At 42.1% G+C, this 19,450-nt stretch overlaps 1 protein-coding gene across 6 annotated transcripts in view; it reads left to right on the top strand.

The window, feature by feature from the left end:
- Positions 1-19,450, top strand: part of INPP4B (inositol polyphosphate-4-phosphatase type II B) — a 698,485-nt gene that overhangs the window by 591,966 nt on the left and 87,069 nt on the right. For all 6 annotated transcript variants that reach the window (XR_005776353.1, XM_040418490.1, XM_040418489.1 and 3 more), the window contains 2 exons: positions 11,781-11,953; positions 14,386-14,509. Coding sequence is in view for 5 of the 6 variants with exons in the window: in XM_040418490.1 (XP_040274424.1) it covers positions 11,781-11,953; positions 14,386-14,509 (297 nt within the window). In the remaining variant the exon portion in view is untranslated. The remainder of the gene's footprint in view (positions 1-11,780; positions 11,954-14,385; positions 14,510-19,450) is intronic.

Here is a 19,450-nt window from a genome sequence, read left to right as displayed (position 1 = left end):
GCCAACTTCTAATATTCAGAATAGAACATAAATCACGGAACAAAAGTTTAAACTGAGAAAATGTACCATTTTAAGGGAAAAATATGTTGAATCAGAATTTCATGGTGTCAACAAATCCCAAAAAAGTTGGGACAAGGCCATTTTCATCACTGTGTGGCATCTCCCCTTCTTCTTACAACACTCAACAGATGTCTGGGGACCGAGGAGACCAGTTTCTCAAGTTTAGAAATAGGAATGCTCTCCCATTCTTGTCTAATACAGGCCTCTAACTGTTCAATCGTCTTGGGCCTTCTTTGTTGCACCTTCCTCTTTATGATGCGCCAAATGTTCTCTATAGGTGAAAGATCTGGACTGCAGACTGGCCATTTCAGTACCCGGATCCTTCTCCTACGCAGCCATGATGTTGTGATTGATGCAGAATGTGGTCTGGCATTATCTTGTTGAAAAATGCAGGGTCTTCCCTGAAAGTGATGACGTCTGGATGGGAGCATATGTTGTTCTAGAACCTGAATATATTTTTCTGCATTGATGGTGCCTTTCCAGACATGCAAGCTGCCCATGCCACACGCACTCATGCAACCCCATGCCATCAGAGATGCAGGCTTCTGAACTGAGTGTTGATAACAACTTGGGTTGTCCTTGTCCTCTTTGGTCCGGATGACATGGCGTCCCAGATTTCCAAAAAGAACTTTGAATCGTGACTCGTCTGACCACAGAACAGTCTTCCATTTTGCCACACTCCATTTTAAATGATCCCTGGCCCAGTGAAAACGCCTGAGCTTGTGGATCTTGCTTAGAAATGGCTTCTTCTTTGCACTGTAGAGTTTCAGCTGGCAACGGCGGATGGCACGGTGGATTGTGTTCACTGACAATGGTTTCTGGAAGTATTCCTGAGCCCATTCTGTGATTTCCTTTACAGTAGCATTCCTGTTTGTGGTGCAGTGTCGTTTAAGGGCCCGGAGATCACGGGCATCCAGTATGGTTTTACGGCCTTGACCCTTACGCACAGAGATTGTTCCAGATTCTCTGAATCTTCGAATGATGTTATGCACAGTTGATGATGATAGATGCAATTTTTCGCTGGGTAACACCTTTCTGATATTGCTCCACTATCTTTCTGCGCACCATTGTGGGAATTGGTGATCCTCTACCCATCTTGGCTTCTGAGAGACACTGCCACTCTGAGAAGCTCTTTTTATACCCAATCATGTTGCCAATTGACCTAATTAGTGTTAATTGGTCTTCCAGCTCTTCGTTGTGCTCAAATTTACTTTTTCCAGCCTCTTATTGCTACTTGTCCCAACTTTTTGGGGATTTGTTGACACCGTGAAAATTGGAATCAACGTATTTTTCCTTTAAAATGATACATTTACTCAGATTAAACGCTTGATCTGTCATCTACGTTCTATTACAAATAAAATATTGACATTTGCCATCTCCACATCATTGCATTCAGTTTTTATTCATAATTTGTTTAGTGTCCCAACTTTTTTGGAATCTGGTTTGTATTCCTGAAGGTCCTTACATGGACTAATTTTCTTAAAAACACTTGTTTCCAATAATCATCCCGTGCCAATCGCCCTCATACATCAGATGAAAGTATCACTGATGCAGACACCTAAATCATTGTTTCTGGGCTGCAGGAATCTCTCGTCCCCATATAGTAGAGGTAATTGTTCCGTGTAAATGCAGCTGACGAGCAGGCAATTTACAGGAGCTAATGCTTTGTTCCTGATAATGGCCTGCTCAGTCAGCTCATGTAAATGGGCCTTAACCTAGGAATTGCTGATAAAATTAAACAGGAAATGAACTTGCTAACACTATTTTTCAATCTCCAGGATTTTCTGCATGGTCCTAAAACAAAGAGTGTTGAAGAAATTCTGCACAGCAGTCATGTGATTTCTTCCATGTATTAGTTTGAGGGGTGGGGCTTAGTGGCCTACTGAAGACAGGGCAGAGGGGGAGGCACCGTCAGTCACAGGGTGGTAAGGAGGAGGCTTATCTTCTGGGACGCATACCGACTATTTAATTATATCATTCTCAGTTTTCATTTCAAAATGAGACATAAGATGATCAAATGAAAGAAAGCGATTAAAGGGGTTGTCTCACTTCAGTAAGTGGCATTTATCATGTAGAGACAGTTAATACAAGCCACTTACTAATGTATTGTGAGTGTCCATATTTCTTCCTTTGCTGGCTGGATTCATTTTTCTATCACATTATAAACAGCTCGTTTCCATGGTTACAGACCACCGTGCAATCCATCAGTGGTGGTCGTGCTTGCACAACATAGGAAAAATCACTAGCCTATGTGCGCTCCCATGGTCCGGGCCACCAGAGAGGCTGATGCTTTTTCCTATAGTGTGCAAGCACGACCACCACTGATGGATTGCAGGGTGGTCTGTAACCATGGAAACTAGCATTGTATAATGTAATAGAAAAATGAAATGAGACAACCCCTTTAAGGAGAATTTCAATTTTGTAAGTTTCGTGTTCCTTTAAAGCGTATAGGCTGTATAAAGCATGTCTTTTGTTAGGAAAAGTATATGAAGTCAATATATCTTCATAGTTCTTTTCTGACGGCAAGTAAATTATATGCAGTGAAGTGTGCAGAGCCAAAAGTGGTTTAGGCCAAGGTCAGGGGGCAAAAATAGATCCACGCTCTCTTTCACACAATGGTTGACAAAGTTTCTCTATATACATGTGCGATAAACAGCAAAGAGGAATGACTTCTTACATAGCTACCTACATTTATGTTACTTAACTGTTCCATATCACGTGTAAGTCTGTGAACCTGACGGTATATATAGGTCTGTTTATTTCAGGGAGATACTGGCATGTTAGATTGTTATTAAGGACAGGATACACAGCATTTATTTTTATAATCTTTTTATCAGTGACTTCACTCTAATGCAGCCGAATGCGCAAAAACCTAAATAAACTTAGAGCTCAATAAGAACAGAGAACAGCAGTGGCGAATGTGACTTGTAAGCCAGTGCCACCTATTGATGCTTTGTATAATGGCACTGTTTTAAGTTGATACATTCTAAAATCAGTTAAAAAAGAAACCGTTGTATAAGAATGGGTTTTATCAAAGCTTAAATGATAGTATGATGGTAACTGTTACTGAATTATTACTAATGTTAGTGGAGCTTCATCTATAGAAAGTTGATCAGGGCTTCCTCATACCTGGTGGTAGATACAGAGGCGTTGCTAGGGTCTCAAAAGATCTGAGGCCCAAGCCCCAATGCATATGGGGCTTGGCCCCCCCGTCCCCCGCAAACACTAGCACTGAAGACATTTTACTATACTTGCTATACAGCTATACAGCAGGACATACCTGTCACATCCAGGGCCTCCCAGGTGACGTCTCCTCGGATGTAGATCTTCTCTGTCATCATCTTCTCCATTCAGTCCGAACAACTTCTCTCAGCCGCCCCGTCTCTGCAGAGTGTAACATACAGACATCTTAGCTTCCTCACTTTTCTGTACCCCCAAATAGTATCCTAAAGAAAAATTTGTGCCATACAGATAATCTTCCCCATAGTAATAGTGCTCCTCATAGTCGCACCAATAGTAATTCCCTTCTAAAATACCCTCATTAGTAATAGTGCCCCCAACAGTGATAGTGCTCCCCAAGAGTGCCTCCATTAGTAGAACAGCCCTCCAGTATTAATATTGCCCTTACAGAGCCCCCTGTACAAGGCACCCTATTGTCCCCCCATTGGTAATAAAGCTCTCTGCAGACCCCTCAGTAGTAATAAGGCCCCCATAGTGCTCTAAGTAGAAATAATGCGGATCTATAAGTCCCTTCTATAGAGCCCCCAGTAGTAATAAGAACGCCTAATGTAACCTGGATTTAAAATGCCCCCCAGTGCCCCCAGTATTTATAATGCCCCCTACTGTTATAATGCTCACCCTGAAGTGCCCCTGTATTTACGTCGCCCCCTACTGTTATAAAGCCCCTAGAGTGCCCCCAGTATTTATATCAACCCTACTGTTATAATGCCCCTACAGTGCCTCCAGTATTTATATTCCTTAGTTTAGTGTCCTCCAGCCCCTCTACCATACAGTCCCATGTAAATAACATTATTTCCCTCCCTCCACCATAGAGTCCCATGTAAATACCATCACACCATCTCTGAAGCCCCCTCCAATATACAGTCCTATGTAAATAATATCCCTCTCTATCTACAGCCCCCTCCAAAATACAGTCCCATGTAAATAACATCACACAATCTCTCCTGCCCCCTCCGATATACAGTCCCATGTAAATAACATCACCTCCTCCCCGGCCGCCTTCAACATACGGTATAGTCCCATGTAAAGAACATCACCCCTTCCCCAGCCACCGTCAACATACAGTCCTATCACCCCCTTAATATTCTGTCCCATGTAAATAATATCACTCCGCCAGACTCTTTCAACATACAGTCCCATGTAAATAAAATCACCCCCTCCCCAGCCACCTCCAACATTCAGTCCCATGTAAATTACATTACCCCTCAATATTCAATCCCATGTAAATAATATCACTTCCTCCCACAGCTGCCTTCAATATACAGTCCCATGTAAATAACATCACCGTGCCCCAGCCACCTCCTACATGCATTCCCATGTAAATAACATCACCCCCTCAACTTTTAGTCCCATGTAAATAAAATCACTCCACCCCACTGTCCCATGTAAATAACTTCCCTCCCTTCAGCCCTAACATACAGTCCCAGTTAAATAACTATAACTCCCAGCATTGTCTGCCTCTCCCTTCGCTTGCCTCTCCTCATGTAGCAGACCTCACCACAGCTTCTTCTCAGGAATTCTCTTTACTGCTGTTTTGTCCTCTCCTGCACTGGTCACATGATGGTGACATCATCGCAGGTCCTTTTCAACTACTGCATTAAGAACTGATCACATGGACTGTGATGTCATCACAGGTCCTTCAGCTCTTGCAGGGCATTAGATTTAATTGTATTGCTGTCCTGAGGACAGCAATACAGTTGACATGTACAGGTACAGGTGCCATGTACAGGTACATGTACAGGTATAGGTGCCATTTTATTGTGCTTTTGGTGTCATTCAGAGCTGTGTGAGAAACCTTTGCATGGCAGTCATTTTTTTTTTTTTTTTATTGTTAAAATCCACATCTCAATATTGCTTATAAAAAGGCACATGAGGTGGTTGCATTTTTCACTACTGATAGTGGGGCAAAAATACCAACAAATTGTCAGGGATAAAGCATGCTATGTTTTTACAAAAACACGAGGTTCTTAAAACCTTCTCCAGAAAACCGTGACTGTGAAAGAGGCTTATTCATTAATACGTAGCATTTGGTTCCTGTGGTTAAAGAAATGGCAGCATCAAAATCATCCAAATGTAGCATCCTGATAACCAATTTTTTTTTGCCTTTAGCTGTGCATCTTGCCCATTGGTGCCATTTATAAGAGGTCAGACCTTACAGACAGAGGGGCAGATTTACTAATCCAACAGATGTCATAAACCTAGGCTGTATATACGTGCACCAGATTTATCACTGTGTCTCTGGCTGAATGATGTTAGCCACTTTTGCCAAACTTTATAACAATAATTGTTTGGCTTACCTTACAACAGAAATTTAGGCCTCATGCACACGACCATTGTTGTGGTCCGCATCCAAGCCGCATTTTTCCGGCTCGGGTCTGGACCCATTCACTTTAGTGGGGCCGCAAAAAATGCGGACAGCAATCCGTGTGCTGTCCGCATCTGTTGCACCATTCCGTGGCCCCGCAAAAAAAATATTGCATGTCCTATTCTTGTCCGTTTTGGGACAACAATAGGCATTTCTACAATGGGCCGCCCGTTCCGTTCCGCAAATTGTGGAAGGCACGCGGGCGGCTTCCGTTTTTTGCGGACCCACGGTTTGCGGACCACAAAAAACGGAACGGTCGTGTGCATGAGGTCTTAGGCGCAAAGTATTAGGCCATGGCCTCTTTCATACCCCTTCTGGCAAACTAAGCTCCTTTTGCGACAGGCACAGATACATTTTCTAAAGCTAGACACTCCAAACTGCACATTTTCACACACTTTGTGTAAAAATCTAGGGTCACTCACAATAGTAAATGTGGACCAGAATAATTTTTGGTCTGAGTGGTATGTGTGGCTCACCACTGTAGGATATAAGAAGGAATCTTATGGACACAGTTTGTGTAACTTTGTGTACTATCTCCTTAAGAAGGGGATGGGCCAGTAGGCCCGTATCATTCATCATTTTCTACACCTGTTTTAGGCCTAAATGGTCTAAATGCAAGACATCTAGGAAGCTGGCTTACATTTGGACTGGGGCTGGATGCTCCAAAGTTATGTAGAGGCCTGCACCTCTTCATAACTTTGACTGATCCACCGCCAAATATAGGGGTCTTAAACTCCGGTCTTAATAAATGACCACCTATGTTCTTTGTGACATTTCTTGAATACACAATTTTTGTTGAATATCAAATCAGTTTTTTAAGATGCTTTTGTACCCAGAACATTCGCTCTGAAATGTATCCAAGTGAAATGCATCCGAAAACAAATGGAAAAGATCACATACTTAGCATCCACTATATGCTACTTCTAACGAGTCTCGTACCTATCCACCATACAAGTCATCATCCATTTCTAGTGCTCCTTGATCCATATGTAGTGTCTCAAATTAACCTAGATAAATGAGGGGTATTAGTTCATTTTAACATGCACTTGCAGCCTTTTGGCTGATATTGCCCTTTATACATTTAGTGTGCTGCTTAAGACATATGGGTCTTTTATCAAACTGGTGTGATGTAGAACTGGCTTACTTGCCCATAGCAACCAATCAGATTCCTCCTTTCATTATCCAAAGGAGCTCACAAAAATGAAAGGTGGAATCTAGTTGGTTGCTATGGGAAACTAAGCGAGTTCTACTTTATACTAGTTTGATAAATGACCCCAATAATTGTAATCCTTTTAAAACTTGGTGCTGTTTAAAAAATCCAGTAGGTTTGTCGCCTGGTGTGCTATAGATGAATATTGGAGCAGGGATTTGGTAGTGTGCACTAAACGTAAAACTAAACTAATGTAGCGTCAGCCTGCTTTTAAAATGACTTCATTCATTGCCTTCCGACATGTTTCACCAGATCCCTGGCGTCCTCAGGGTATATGGGAAATGGCGAAACATGTCAGGGGGCAATGAATGAAGTCATTTTAAAAGCAGGGCTAATATTAGCTAAAAGGCTGCAAGTGATTGTTCCATATCTATCACCAGGCTGGGACTGGCCCACAGGGGTACAGGTAAATCCCCCGGTGGGCCCCTGAGTAAGCAGGCCCTAGTCTCCCATTCGCTACACAAGTGGCACATAACACAGTAGACTTACTGCAGTACATACATATATTCAATGTACAGCACCTCAACCAGCCTATGTTCATATAAAAAAAAACTATACATTATTTATTATATTTGAATACATTTTACTGGTGGGCCCTAGGCACTGTCTATCGCGCATATCTAGTTTAATAAAACCAAAGGATGTTGCCTTGTCTACCTACATGTAAATTAGCCCTATAATGAAGTATAACAAAAGAGCAGTAAACTACAGTACAACATATGCAATTTGCTATCATTATGAGACATAGTCATTGATGCTATACATTTTGAAGAGTCTATGCCTGGTACTGTGATTTACTGCGGCTCAGTCACATTCAAGTGTAGGGGGTTGAGTCGCAATACCAGAGACAGCTGTGACCAAATGTGCAGTACTGAGCCTGGTAAAGGGGACTTGGCAATTGCAGAAGCACCATGACCCCTTAAGCATGCCGATCAGTCAGGGTCTAAGGAATTGGACAACAACCAATCTAAAGGCCTATACTAAGGATACAAGAGTTTATGAATATAAACTTTAGATAAAGATTAATGGCTATTTATAATACTGGGGTTTAAAGGCCTTGTTAAGTGGGAGCAAGTCCCTGAAACTGAGTTGGATAAGACTTTAGAAAGTAAACCTCTACTCCTTCTAGGTCTAAAGTAGGCCAGGTTTTTGTCCCTTATGTCTAGTTTTATGTGGAGGAACATCACACTGTGGCTGAACTTGTAGTAGGCTATCCAGTTATTGATCTCTTAACTGTTATTCTATATATGGTTAATACATGGAATGATTATTAAAGTCTTTTTCAACTATACTTTTTTATGGACATCTTATGTCTTAGGTACCGTATTTCTCAAGATTAGTGCAAGTTGAGCATAAAAGGCATTTGTGAATTGTATGTAATGTACAATATATCTAGATCTAACTTTTAAAATTATGTTTATAGGGGAAGATACATTTTATTGAACCCTAAAGACTAACTCCTCATGTGCCCCACCATATGTATTTTGCGGTCCACAAACCGCAGATCCCCAAAACCAATAATGGCCAAATGCATTCCACAGTTTCCACAGGCCCCATTGTAACAATGCACATTCTTGTCAGTAAAACAGGCAAGAATAGGACATGTTCTATGTTTTTGTTGGGAAGAACATGCAGACATATCGATGCGGACAGCACACACTGGGCTGTCTGCATTCTTTACAGAGCCATTCAAATGAATGAATCCGCATCCAATCTACAAAAAACGTGAATTGGATGTTGAAAAAAAATTGTTCGCATAAAACAGAATACTTAGGTATACTAATAATAATGATATTTATATATATATATATAGCGCCACCATATTCTGCAGCACTTTACAAATTCATAGGGTTCATGTACAAAACAAAAGTAACTGGCTAATATACAACTGAAACACTAGGAGTCAGGGCCCTGCTCGCAAGAGCTTGCAATCTATGAGGAATTGGGGGTGACACATAAGGTAGTTGATTGTGATAAGTAGGATTTGAGCCATTATTGAACTGACAGGAGTGCTGCTGGCCGATCTGCTTCGGGTTTGGGACTGTTAGGCCGCTTTCACACGGGCGAGAATTCCGTGTGGGTGCAATGCGTGAGGTGAACGCATTGCACCCGCACTGAATCCGGACCCATTTACTTCAATGGGGCTGTTCAGATGAGCAGTGATTTTTACGCATCACTTGTGCATTGTGTGAAAATCGCAGCATGTTCTATATTCTGTGTTTTTCACACAACGCAGCCCCATAGAAATGAATGGGGCTGTGTGAAAATCGCAAGCATCCGCAAGCAAGTGCGGATGCAATGTGATTTTCACGCATGGTTGCTAGGAGATGATGTAAGTAAATTGATAAAAGTAAATTTACTGTATTATTTTCCCTTATAACATGGTTATAAGGGAAAATAATAGCATTCTTAACACAGAATGCTTACTAAAATGTGGCTTTAGGGGTTAAAAAATTCTAAAAAATTAATTGCGTCAGCGCAGGTCCTGCTGAATGAAGACAGAAGATTTCTATCTTCATTCAGCAGGATCTGCGCTGAAGTCACCGTGCTCACCACGTAGTGAGCGCGATTACGTCGTCAAAGGTCCTTTGGCAGGTCCTGAAAGAAGAAGAAAGAAGATGATGCCGGCTGTGGGAACAACAGGATGAGGTTAGTTAATTATTATTATTTTTTTAACCCCTAAAGCCGCATTTTAGTAAGCATTCTGTGTTAAGAATACTATTTTTTTCCCTTATAACCATGTTATAAGGGAAAATATTAAAATATACAGAACACCTAACCCAAACCCGAACTTCAGTGAAGAAGTCCGGGTTCGGGTCTGGGTACCACAGTCAGTTTTTATCACGTGCGTGCAAAACGCATTGCACTGCAATTGCATACCTACTCGCACGATTTTCCCTGATCGCAGACGCAATGCATCCGGACCTAATCCGGACACGCTCATCTGCAAGGGGCCTTAGAGGATCGAGTTCAGGCCCGAGGAATTGGTGGGGGAGAGGTTTAGTCGGGGAAAAGTCATTTTAGGAAGCTTGATAAGCCTGCCTGAAAAGATGTGTTTTTAAGGCACGTTTGAAGGTGGAGAAGTTGTGAATTGACCTAATATTCCGGGGCAGAGTATTCCAGAGAGTAGGTGCAGCTCGAGAAAAGTCTTGAAGACTGGAGTGAGAGGTACGAATTATGGAGGTTATTAATCTTAGGTCGCTAACAGAACTGAGAGCAAGAGTAGGGTGGTAGATGGTGATATATGGAGGTGCAGCACTGTGGAGAGCTTTGTGGGTGAGGGTGAGAAGTTTGAACTGTATTCTGTGGTGGATGGGCAACCAGTGAAGTGACTGGCACAGACTAGTAGCATCAGTGTAGCGGTTGGATGAATAGACCTAAGTAAACAGGATTATTATATACTCAGTCAGACATACAATTCCCTTACCCTAGTCCTACTTAGTAAATATGTTCTTGCACATTTGATACAGAGTAACATTAACCTATAACAGAGGCGTAGCTAAGCTTTCCTGAACCTGGGGCAAGGATTCAGATTTGCAGGACTAAAATTTACTTAAAGAGGGGGTACTTAAGGCAATTTTCTTTTACACTAAGCCACTCCTCTAACTCTGCCTAATGCATAATTACGCTCACCCAGTCCCATCTAATAAAATCTGTCATAGAGTACACGGTGGTACCAATACTCCTTGCAATAAATGAAAGAAGCAGCTGGTCCTACCTCATACATGGTGTCAGTGCCGTCGGCGTGATGTCCGCTAGATCTGGAACAACGTCCCTGTGGTGATAAAGCGAAAAGAATAATCACATAAGAAAGGGTTGGTAACTGCCCCTGTGAAATCCCTGTGTATAGGGTAATCTAGGGCTTTCCTCTTAGTGCTACCACACAGTACTAATGCCCACATTGTGCCTCCTTTACAGCATAAATGCCCACGATGTGCCCCTTCACAGTAGTTATGTCCTCCTTGTGGCCCATCACTGTAGTTATGCCCGCCTTGGTGCCCATCACAGTAGTTATGCCCATCTTTGTGCCCCCTTACAGTAGTTATGCCCACCTTTGTGCCCCCTCACAGTGGTTATGCCCACCTTAGTGCCCATCACAGTAGATATGCCCATCTTTGTGCCCCTCATGGTAGGTATGCCCAGTTTGTAACTCCCGTCACAGTAGTTATAGCCAGATATGTGCCCCATAGTGTAGTTATGCCCAGATATGTGCCCCCTTACAGGATTATGTCCTCCTTATGCCCCCCCCCCCAGTGCCCTCTCCAGCTACATAAAATAAGCAAAAAAAATACCTACTTCCCTGATGATCGGCACATCCAGACACACTCCCACACAGGCATAGCGCTGCTGGCTTTGCAGGAGGCCGATTCCCGAGCTTTCAGGACTCCTCCCACAGCCAGCAGCGCGATGTGCGGCCTGAGGGGGGGAGAGCCAGCAGAACAGTGAAGCAGGGAGCGGATGGCTCCCTGCTTCACTATGGAAACAAACTGCTCGGCAATGAAAATAACTGCCAGGCGGGTGCGCCCCCCTCCCCAGCATCTGCGTCCGCGGCACATGCCTGTCTGCCCTCCCCCTTGCTATGCCCCTAACCCACAATATAATAAAAAAAGAGTGCAAATTCTTGGTTTTGCTCCATCTTTGGTCCACATCTCATGTTTACTAATTTGCAGCTGGAAAAGCTACTTGGTGAACAGCTGGTATTTTCCAATTCTTTAATATTCAATAGTAAGTGTGGCTGATTGCGGCATCTAATAAATTTATCTGATGTGATGTCTGTCTTTTGAGTGCAAGTTTGCATAATATTTTTATGTATTCAGTGTTTTCTCAGCGTGGCAGCAGAGTGACTCATTTCATGATGTTCTCTTTGTATTTGCTTTGATCGCTCTCCTTTTTTCTATCATGCAGAAGACTGGTATGAACAGCTCTACCCTCTGATAATTACACTCAAAGACTGTGCAGCAGAAGTAGTGGAAAAGGCAAAGACATCAATGACTTTTGTTGTTCTTCAAGAACTGGCGTGCGGTTTGCCCCAATGTTTGCGCCTCACCTTCAGAAGAGATGTGGTTTTCAGCCAAGCAGTAAGTTCACAGAGTATTGGCCCTGTGTACACACAGCCATTCATTTGCCTTGGAAGCAGACAATCAAGCAATCAGCGTCACAGGTTATTATACGTACCGAGGAGTAGATTCATTTTGTTCCAAGTGGGCAGCGGGTTAGGTAAAATCCTCGCACGGTTTCCTCACTAAATGCATCATATAAATCATATCTGATCGGTCATTTATGAAAAGACAGAAAGAACATTTTATAGTGATTTTATTCCTTTTTTGTGTCATGTATTTTCTCTGTGTGTATATGTGACTGAGTTGGATAAGACTTCAGAAAGTAAACCTCTACTCCTTCTAGGTATGAAGTAGGCCAGGTTTTTGTTCCCTATGTCTAGTTTTATGTGGAAGAACATCACACTGTGGCTAAACTTGTAGTAGGCTATCCAGTTATTGATCTCTTAACTTCTACTGAATATATGGTGTCAATATGTGACGAATACCGTACCCCGACTGACGTCAAATACATAGGGCCAGTGAGATACAGTATAGTCACTGGTTACCAAGGCGTGACGTTACGCCGTCCCTGAGGAGCAGGTAAGGTCAGCTTGGTACAGTTTTCACAGACTCCTCCTGTCCACACGGGCACAGAGAGGCAACAAGCTGAGGGAGGACTGCCACCAGCTTCTCATTTGATATAAGCCCAGTCGGTTAACGGGATTATATACGGTGAGAAACCAACCCGCAGTAGCGTATTACTATGCCGAAACACGGATGTGGGAATTCGTGATCGAGATACCAGACAGCACAAGATTAATACAGATGTGTGGTACAAAAAGGATTAAGCAGAACAAAAGTCAGTTTACCAGATGGATGAGTCCTTTGGGTTGATGAATAATGGTTACTGTAATCCTTTTCCGTCGTCACCTGGGAGGCAGCGATATCAGCCGGTCCCTTCCAAACACGTGATGCAGCGTGACCCCCCTTCAGAAAAAAAACACGCCTGCTGGCTTGCATGGGCCTTTTGACCTGTAGCCGGCACCTCCCCTCCCTGCATCTGGGAGGGGTCCACTCCTCCTCTTCTGGTGCTGGCAGCCAAGGACCCACCAAACCCATTAGGTCTCATAGCTCCAGACCAGAAGGTCACAGGGAGATGGTTCTGGGACCAACGGATCCGCCTGGGTTCCAACTACAGGTAGAGTCCAAACATGGTACCGTTGTTAGGTTTCTGTGGGGATATCTGTATACCTCCCCTCCCTGGCCTCCTATTACAAACCTACAACCAGGGCCATGTTTGTCTTGGCCACAGGGTCACAAATATATATCTGGTTTATGCCTGTGATGGACAGGCGATTCATAATTTCTTATGAATCGCCGGTTCCATGATGTCTGAGGTGTATGATAGATCTGGGCAAGGGCTGAGACCCCCTACAGAGAGGTTTTCCTGTAGGATTAGCTGGCCTCTGGGCTGGCTGGTTGAGGTGTGAATTTGTACGCTCTTGGCCTCCTTGAAGCCAGAACCCCTGTGGAGTTTACTACCTCTGCTATCTGACAGCATATGGCTGGAATGAGATCATGGCTGACAATAAACAATTATTCTACATTCCTCACATATGGTTAATACATGGAATGACTATTAAAGTCTTTTTCAGCTATACGTTTTATGGACATCTTATGAGCATCACTTCCTCATTTTAGCATGATGATAGGACAATAGTGAAAAGAGGCAAAGGCTTTGGTGGTCTTCTTGGATGTAAGTGGGATAATACTGTTTTTTCTCATCACAAGGGTTAGGCTTAGCACAGTGTCACTTAGGGTCAGCCACCTTGGTGCCCAGTGACAAAGGACCAGCCCAAATGAGAAAACAATGGAGCATATTTATCGGTGCCATTAGTTATTGTCACAGATGGGTGGTGCAGATCATAAGTAGAGCAAGGGGCAATAACCCAGGGGCTATCCTATAGCCTGTACAAGACACTACTATATTTTTAAATATTATTCTTTATATTTCTTTAAATATTCTTTATATTTCTAGTAAAAAACTTGAATTAAAAAAATGTATATTAATAAAATGTATGTAGAAGAGGTAATTTTGGCATACTAGGTCCTTTCCTCCCCTCTCATCACTTCCCAAGTTCCCAAAAGGAGGAGGGCACTCATAGATATACCATAAACATTATTAGTGGGGAAAAAACATATTTTTTCACCTTTTTTATTATTATCCTTATGGCATGTACATGAAAACCAGAATCCTCCCATCCATCAACCAAATATCCCTGTACCCCGCCCCCCAATAAACAATTTCAGTAACAAACCGATGCTTTTAGAACGATCCCGATGAGTCTCCCACTGACTTGCAGATTAGTGGGTGGATTCTCTTAACAATCACTTCCTACCAAATGAATCAGAATCTCACACTGAACCTGCTTTCCCCTTCCCAAATATGACATTCTGTTTTTTATCTATAGCTTTCAGGATTGATTTGTGGATTTATAATCAAGCTGCATTCAAGTTTACACAATCAGGGCTTTCTACAACAACTTCACACGGTGGGGTTACTAGTGCAATACGAAGGTCTTCTGAGTACATATAGTAAGTATTGTAACTACCATGCATACTGACCTGTGTAATGTAACACTGTGCGCCCTATAAAAGAGGCACTAAATTTCCTTCAGAACAGCTGTGGATTATATATTTATTGGACCATTGTCATCCCTGCATTCATTTTCACAAAATACTTGTCTTTGTCATGCAAATGTATGTTGTTTTGTATTTTACCTGGAATCATTTTTGATAATTCACAATATAAGTTCATATTCTAAAACCTCAGGTTATAGGTACATCGCTACCCCGCGTTTGTTTGTTTTTGGCATCAGTTAGAAGCAAATTGGCAGATTTCTATTTACTTGTGTTGATTCTGCCGTAATGAGCATTGAACTAATAATATTCATCATATAAAATCATGTTTCTGGCCAATGCAGCCAATTTAGGTACTTATAAGGAATTTTATTTTTCCTGTATCTGTGAAACATATAAAACTTTTTAAAATACTGTTTTTATATTCTGTATAACTATGGTAATCGACAGACCAGTTAATCTTGTCAGTCCAACATTTGAGTGATTGGAACTTTTTGTAATTTGCTGATGCATACAGTTTTAACCTGTCACATGCCATGATGCAACAAACTTTAATTCAACGTTTAAATATTACATACAGTACCATGAGACAGCAAAATGTTCACTTGATATTTTCACTTTTGCTGCATCAAGGTATGTAAGGCCTCTTTCACACGGGATTCCTGGATTTGCTCCGGATGCGTCGCGTGTGCATTGCGGGAAACTAGAAAAAACTAAATTTGAAACTTAGACCCGAACCCGGACTTCTTCACTGAAGTTCGGGTTTGGGTTCAGTATTCTGCAAATTTCATCATTTTCCCTTATAACATGGTTATAAAGGAAAATAATAGCATTCTTAATACAGAATGCTTACTAAAATGTGGCTTGAGGGGTTAAAGTTAAAAAAATAAAAATAAAAAATTAGCTCACCTCACTCTGTTGTTCGGTCAGCCAGCATGTCTTCTTTCTTTTTCTTTCAGGACCTGCAAAAGGACCTTTGATGACGTAATCGCGCTCACGACGTGGTGACGTCAGCGCAGGTCCTGCTGAATCAAGATAGAAGGATCATCAAAGGTCTTTTTGTAGGTCCTGAAAGAAGAAGAAAGAAGACATGCCGGCTGGGTGAACAACAGGATGAGGTGAGCTAATATTTGTTTTATTTTTTAACCCCTCAAGCCACATTTTAGTAAGTATTCTGTATTAAGAATGCTATTATTTTCCTTTATAACCATGTTATAAGGGAAAATAATACAGTAAATTGACTTTTATCAATTTACTAACATCATCTCCTAGCAACCAAGCGTGAAAATCGCATTGCATCCGCACCTGCTTGCAAATGTTATGCAATTTTCACGCATCCCTATTCATTTCTATGGGGCCTGCGTCACGTGAAAAACGCAGAATATAGAACATGCTGCGATTTTCACGCAACACACAAGTAAGTATACTTTCACACTCGCGTTTTGGCTTTCCGTTTGTGGGATCCGTTCAGGGCTCTCACAAGCGGTCCAAAACAGATCAGTTTGCATTCTAATGCATTCTGAATGTAAAAGGATCCGCTCAGAATGCATCAGTTTGCATCAGTTCAGTCTCCATTCCGCTTTGGAGACGAACACCAAAACGCTGCTTGCTTGAAACTGAGCCAAATGGATCCGTCCTGGCACACAATGTAAGTCAATGGAGACGGATCCGTTTTCACTGCCACAATCTGCCACAATAGAAAATGGATCCGTCCTCCATTGACTTTCAATAGTGTTCAAGACAGATCCGTCTTGACTATGTTAAAGATAATACAAATGGATCCGTTCTGAACGGATGCAAACAGTTGTATTATCTGAACGGATCCGTCCATGACGGATACGCACAAAACGCAAGTGTGAAAGTAGCCTGATGCGTGAAAATCACTGCTCATCTGAACAGCCCCATTGAAGTGAATGGGTCCGGATTCAGTGCGGGTGCAATGCGTTCACCTCACGCATTGCACCCGCGCGGAATTCTCGCTTGTGTGAAAGGGGCCTAACACATTAAAGGGCATCTGTCAGCAGATTTGTACCTATGAATCTGGCTGACCTGCTACATGTGCGTTTGGCAGCTGAAGACATCTGTGTTGGTCCCATGTTCATATGTCCCAGCATTACTGAGAAAAATTAATTTTTAATAGATGCAAATGAGCCACTAGGAGCAACAGGGGCGTTGCCGTTACACCTAAAGGCTCTGCTCTCTCTGCAATTGCCACGCCCTCTACACTTTGATTGATAGGGCTGGTATTGCTGCTATCAGATGGATTGCAGAAAGGGCTTCGTGGCCCTGATTGATATGCATAAGGACAACCCACTCTAGGATGGCAGAACGAGACCTTCAAATAAAGGCAGTTTTACTGGCCTCATATGTGGCAACTTTGTTGGTCTTATAACAGGCATCATTATTGGTTACACTCTTTCCAGAGGCAACAGGTTTAGTGGTTTAAGAGCTCTTCAACAAGGGAACAGTGTTACTCAGTGGCGACAGGCAAATGTAGTACAGTCCCTTTAAGAGGAAACCACTCATTCTCTGCCTGGCATGCATTGTACTCAACTCCCTGGGCATCAGCAGTCTGGTTTTGGTCTCTTTAGTGTGGCAACTATCAGCACAGCCATCTCTTGTCACAGTATCACACAATCTGCACAGTGGCATTTCTTTTACACACAACTAGGGTTGAGCAGATTGGGTTAAGATTGCTGTATGCGAACCTCATTCATTTAAAGAATTTGTTAATAATATGGGCTCCATCTTACTGTAAAATGTATGTCCTCCGCAGAGGTCTTTCTGAAGTTTCTGCAAATATGACGAGACTTACTTCGTCTCGCTTCTATCACATGTCAGTTTGTGTATTGGCATAAATTACTGTTTTAAAATACTAAGCCGAGCTCTGCTTCGAGCCTCGTTAGCAAAGCCTAGTTCAGCTTCGTATTTTGATACAGTAACTGAACTCTGCATGTGATAGAAGCAAGGTGAAGTAAGTCTAGCGATATTTGCAGAAACTTTACAAAGACCTCCGCTGAGGACATACATTTTACAGTAAGACTGATCCAATATTATTATGGTGGTTTTTAAAAGAATCGCTCAACCCTACACACAACTTATTCGTGCACACTGTCTGTGCACACTTTCTCTCACAAGTTGCAGTATCTCTCCTTATAACATTCACAATTAAAATGTAGACTGCAGCAGGCTGGCTGATCTTTGTGATCCTAACCTGTTGTTTGCACAGGTCTCTAAGTGCTTAAAGTTAAGGGGATTTCTCAATGTAAAGTATCCACACCTGTTTCAGGCCACTCATTTCCACTGTGATGATCAGTGCTCTGTGGCCCTGATGTGAGACACCCTCATCACTGGTGCCTCATACCTCTACTTACTAGCTGACTAAATCACAGAAGTATGGCTGGCTCAGTCCCCAGCAGCAGCTTCTCCACAGCACACACTTTCTCTTTGCTTGCATACTACTCACACAAGGTCTGGGTGGACATACTATTTATTATCTCACAAGCATGTGCTCTTTTTGTAAAAGGGTGAAAGGCTGTTTCCAATCCTCTTCCAAGTTTCTAAAAGATGAGTAGGGGGTAGAATAAGAAGGGAAATATTATTTTTATAAATAATGTACGTACAAAATTAATTGTGCAAACATGACCCTCAACATTATAGTGCAATGTTGGTAACCGTTCATAACTCCATTAACATCGCACCCAACTTGAAATAGAAGCAATTTGCATTAGTTATGAACAAATGTATTGCTTTTGACTCTGTGCCCAACTTAATTAACCATGCAGAATGACAATTCTTCCCTGTTGATTTTGGTAATCAGTAAGTGATAATCTCTTAACTGCTCACAACATACTGAGTAATTTCTTTCCTGGAATAATTATTATGACTTTTTTGCTTCAGAAACCATGCACAACCACTTAAAGAACAAGGATGCATAATTTGCTAGATTCTTATACCTGCTTAAAGCTATTGCAACTGTGATTTACCCACTCAACCAGCAGCTATGAAAATCAGTCATCAACCTCGCCAGTCTAAAGTGAGCTGTAAATCAGTCAGCTGAAACATGTCCAACCAGCTTAGTGTTGCACATTTCCCCTCTTTACATTCAGAACATATTAAATGAATGATGGATGCCAGCATCAACAATTAACACACGGCTGGACCGTATCTTACATTCTGGTCTTTTTAAATCATCTTTAAACACCACTTTACAGTGTGAGATAAGAAATGTTACCCTGTGAAGAAACTTCTATACAGTTCTTCAAACAGGAATTCTACTTTGAAGGAAAATTCATGCTGCACAATCGAAAAATAATCCAAATGGATTGCTGATGATGCCGAATGGTTTAATGAATAAGTGAATGAATGATTTGGTGACCAAGTGATTAAACATTATTCGCTCGTTCATCAGAATCTTTGGTTGGGCCATAAATCATCATTTATCGGCAGCAGATTGAGATGTCTAAACACCTCTCTGCTGCCGGCTAAAAATGATTCTGTATGGGGACGAGCGATGGCATTAGCCATCGCTCCTCCCCGTACTGTGGAGGAGATCGCTCCATGTAAATGCAGTGGTCTTCTTCACTGATGAACAGGCAGTTGTCTAGAAGGAAGCATTCTGCTCAGTTGAGCAGTGTAAAGGTGCCTTTAAACACAACGCCTGCTAGTTTGCAAATCCACTTAAAGTGAAGGCAATAGAAGAAAAACCATTGAACATTTTTTAAGAAAAAAAACAATTGAAAAAAAGATTTTTGCCCAAAATTAGTGGAATGCAATAAAAAATGCACCCAAAGGTGTCCATAGCTTTTCGCATTATTTGTCTCCTACTGCAGAGCTGTGGGGGAGGCTCCTGCTGAAGCCAGGCGTCTCCTAGTTCGACATGTGTGAAAAAGGGGA

The sequence above is a fragment of the Bufo bufo genome, chromosome 2 (genome assembly GCF_905171765.1).
Source record: "Bufo bufo chromosome 2, aBufBuf1.1, whole genome shotgun sequence".
NCBI classification, from domain to species: domain Eukaryota; kingdom Metazoa; phylum Chordata; class Amphibia; order Anura; family Bufonidae; genus Bufo; species Bufo bufo.
Note: the sequence above shows the minus strand (reverse complement) of the source record. Positions and strands in the feature narration are given on the sequence as shown.